Here is a 3,428-nt window from a genome sequence, read left to right on the forward strand (position 1 = left end):
TGTAGGTTTGTTCGTGAGCCATTTGAGCTCAAACTAGTTTAAATGAACTCGTATCAATATAATCGAGCTTATATATGATCCGAGTTATAATACAAATTAAAGCTTGTTTTATTAAATAAGTTGAGCCGAAGTACATGACTCGAATAAAATTTGTCATGACCTTCAAAATCCGGCTATGCTCGATTTGAAATTCGTACTCGTTTAAATATATATGTAAATTATTTTTTAAAATTTGATTTATAATTTATAATTGAATTTAGTTGAATTTTTATTTATTTATTTGTAAGAGTCATGAAGCCGAACTCATAGAACTCGCGATAAACTCGATTTGACTCGTATAATATACGAGTTGAATTCGTTCTAACATTTAAACTTAATTACTCCCTCCATCCCATTTTATTTGTCACATTTGACTTTGATCCAATCAAATTGACTAAAATTTGATCGAAATTTATTAATATTTTATAATTGAACAAAATAAAAAAAATTAAATCACCGGAAAGTAGATTTAATCTACTTTAATATATAATTTTTTGTTTTTTGAAATAATATAAGACTAATATTTAATCTTTGATAAAAATTAAATAATTTAATTTTATATAAAAAAAATGTGACAAATAAAATGAAATGGAAATAATATTTAAGTTAAACAACCTAATTCATCCAAAAATATTTGAATGAAAATTCATATTTTTTAATTTCCGATGCAACTCGACTCGATTTGACCTCACCTTAATAATATTATATGTATAATTGGATTTGGTGTGTAGGGGGGTGCACAACTGTAAATCAGTGAATGTGTATTATTTGTCCTCTTTTGTCCTTTTGTCCTTCCATTATTCTACCCTCTTTTGACCTTCCATTATTCTACCCTCTTTTGTCCAATACCAAGACACTGTCCTATTTGTTACCCAGTTTTGGGAGGAATTTTTTATTATTCATCCACTTTATATTTTTCATAATTACGGTATTTATAATTTTATCGCAATAACAGTTAGTACTTGAAACTTGATAGCAACAACTCACAACACTTCCCTAACACTTAGTAGGACTGTTGCACTCACCACTGCAGCCAAGTTATTGAAATTGTCTGTTTTTTAAAAAAAAATCAGTCAATAAATAATTTAAAAATAATTAATTAATTTGATAGGTTATCGATAAATTATTATTTTTTTAATTATTATAAAATCAGTATTTCAACAGATTAATTTAATATTTTGAATTCTGTAACCATCGTGCAGCATTTAATTACAAGTTTACGCAGTCTATACATATTCAATTGTTAAGTTGGGTTACTTGAATACGAGTATGTATATACATTTTTAATAATAATTTAAGAAACACGAAATGATTTTTAATGGTACATAACAAAGTATAGCTATGAATTATCACTTTGTATCCAACCCAAGTGGCAACCTCATTTGTTTTTAGTTTCAAACTCTCATCCCATCTCTTTCTATCACGTGAATCCCAATTATTTGTAACGTACTAGCCTTCCCTATATATAAAAACCAAACCTCAACCCCCCTCCAACACACACTTATGGGTGTTTACACATTACACAATGGCAGCCCCAAGTGAACCTGTTCCGTCTTCAAACTCATCATCCAATCGAACCAAACAATTCCAATATATCCCGCTCCTAAAAAACCCATCATCTGCAACGAACAAAAGAATCACAAAAAATGATACTAGTAGTAGTAAAAGCAAACATCCTGTGTACAGAGGAGTAAGAATGCGAAGTTGGGGTAAATGGGTGTCGGAAATCAGACAACCTCGTAAAAAGACACGAATTTGGCTAGGCACATATCCCACGGCTGAAATGGCGGCTAGGGCACACGACGTAGCCGCGTTGACCGTCAAAGGCGGCTCCGCTATTCTAAATTTTCCTCAGCTAGCTCACTCCTTACCCCGTCCTGACTCCGTTTCGCCTCGTGATGTTCAAGTTGCCGCTGCCAAAGCAGCCGCAATGCCGGGAGATATCGAACATGTGACCTCTTCTTCATTTTCGTGTTCGCCTTCTTCTGTGTTTGATCATGAGTCATATGAGCTTGGACTAGGTGAGATAACTGAGTTACCGAGTTTGAATGGGGAGAAGGAGTCGAGTCATGAGTCATTCAGTGAGGTACTGCTAGTTGACTCGCCTGATATGTGGTTTTATCCGCCGTCGTGGGCTGAGGAAACGGAGTTAGACGGGTACTTTCCGGTGAATTCGATTAGTTAAATATTTTTGTTGTAAATCATATGTACACTTTCTGTAATTTTAAAATTTACGTTCTTTGTGGTATATACCAGATTTCCTTGTGGAGAGAAGAATAACGGTTACATTGGGTATATTATGTTCAAATTATGCAAAATTCAAGTACATTTTTTTTTCTTTTCATCGGGGAGATGCATTTATACAATCCGACATATGCATGTTTTTATCTTTTTTCTCAAGTAACTAATATTTTGCGCAAATTTATATTAATCTTGAAAAATTAGTGAGTCGTCCATAATTTATATTTTTTTCATGCACTACTTTGAGTGCCTTGGCGAAAACTGCAATCTCATTTTTTTGGAGTGGGACATGGTTCTCGTACATCTTCCTTATAACACCCCATCCAAGCAAGATATATACCGATATATTTAATTTATTACTCTTTTTCAATTTGCTGCTCAAATGTATATGGGCTAACTTTAATTTTACAAAAAGTAGAATAGTATTTGTTTTACTTTAAGCGACATGATTATAGGCAAGTTACCCATAAAATTCTAATAATTGAGTGAGGGGTACTGGGGTTGTAGTGATAATAATTAGTTGGATGAATATACATATGCTTTAATGCTAATTGCTCCAATTAGATGGGTTAAGTTGCTAATCAAAGTAGTTAAGTGGTGTAGAAGTGTGTTATTTGTCAAAAAGAGATAATAAGTGTGGTTGGTCACAACTAATAAACAAATCAACTAATGCCAATTTCAAACACTACTCCTGGTTAGTTAATTAAGCATTGTGCGTCGTGGTCACGTATTATAATATAGCGTCACAACAAAAAACACGTTATACGTGGAGGTTAATTGCAGGAGACACCAATTTCTGATATTAAACAAATAATACTAGTTAAATTGATTCAAACCAAAATTAAAATGTAATTTGTTGTTACAGTTCAATAATTACTTTAAAAATTCACGAATTATGTGTTGGTTTTGGTGATTTTAATTCAACCCGCTTTTAATTTGAATCGCTTCAATATATTTGTGCGTGTGTGTTTTTTTTTATATTTACATTACGAAAAATAATGTTATTCTATAATTACAAACTAAATTCGTGTTAAATCTTCTCAAATAATTACCAACTTATCATACATAGTATTCGATTTTGCATTACTTTTCTTTAAAAATAAAGATGAAGACTTTTATAAATGGTTTGCATTGAGCATTTATTTGTT

The 3,428-nt window shown here is 31.7% G+C and overlaps 1 protein-coding gene across 1 annotated transcript; it reads left to right on the forward strand.

Moving 5' to 3' along the window:
* The first annotated feature begins 1,470 nt into the window (after positions 1-1,470).
* LOC141723890 (ethylene-responsive transcription factor TINY-like) lies at positions 1,471-2,380 on the forward strand. The gene has a single exon (XM_074525833.1). The coding sequence runs from the start codon at positions 1,565-1,567 to the stop codon at positions 2,222-2,224; it is 660 nt and encodes a 219-aa protein (XP_074381934.1). The 5' UTR covers positions 1,471-1,564; the 3' UTR covers positions 2,225-2,380.
* The last annotated feature ends 1,048 nt before the right edge of the window (positions 2,381-3,428 follow it).

This window comes from Apium graveolens, chromosome 5 (genome assembly GCF_009905375.1).
Source record: "Apium graveolens cultivar Ventura chromosome 5, ASM990537v1, whole genome shotgun sequence".
In the NCBI taxonomy this organism is placed as follows: domain Eukaryota; kingdom Viridiplantae; phylum Streptophyta; class Magnoliopsida; order Apiales; family Apiaceae; genus Apium; species Apium graveolens.

Coding starts and splice junctions, on each gene's coding strand:
- LOC141723890 (XM_074525833.1), top strand. CDS start 1,565: ATGGCAGCCCCAAGTGAACCTGTTCCGTCTTCAAACTCATCATCCAAT.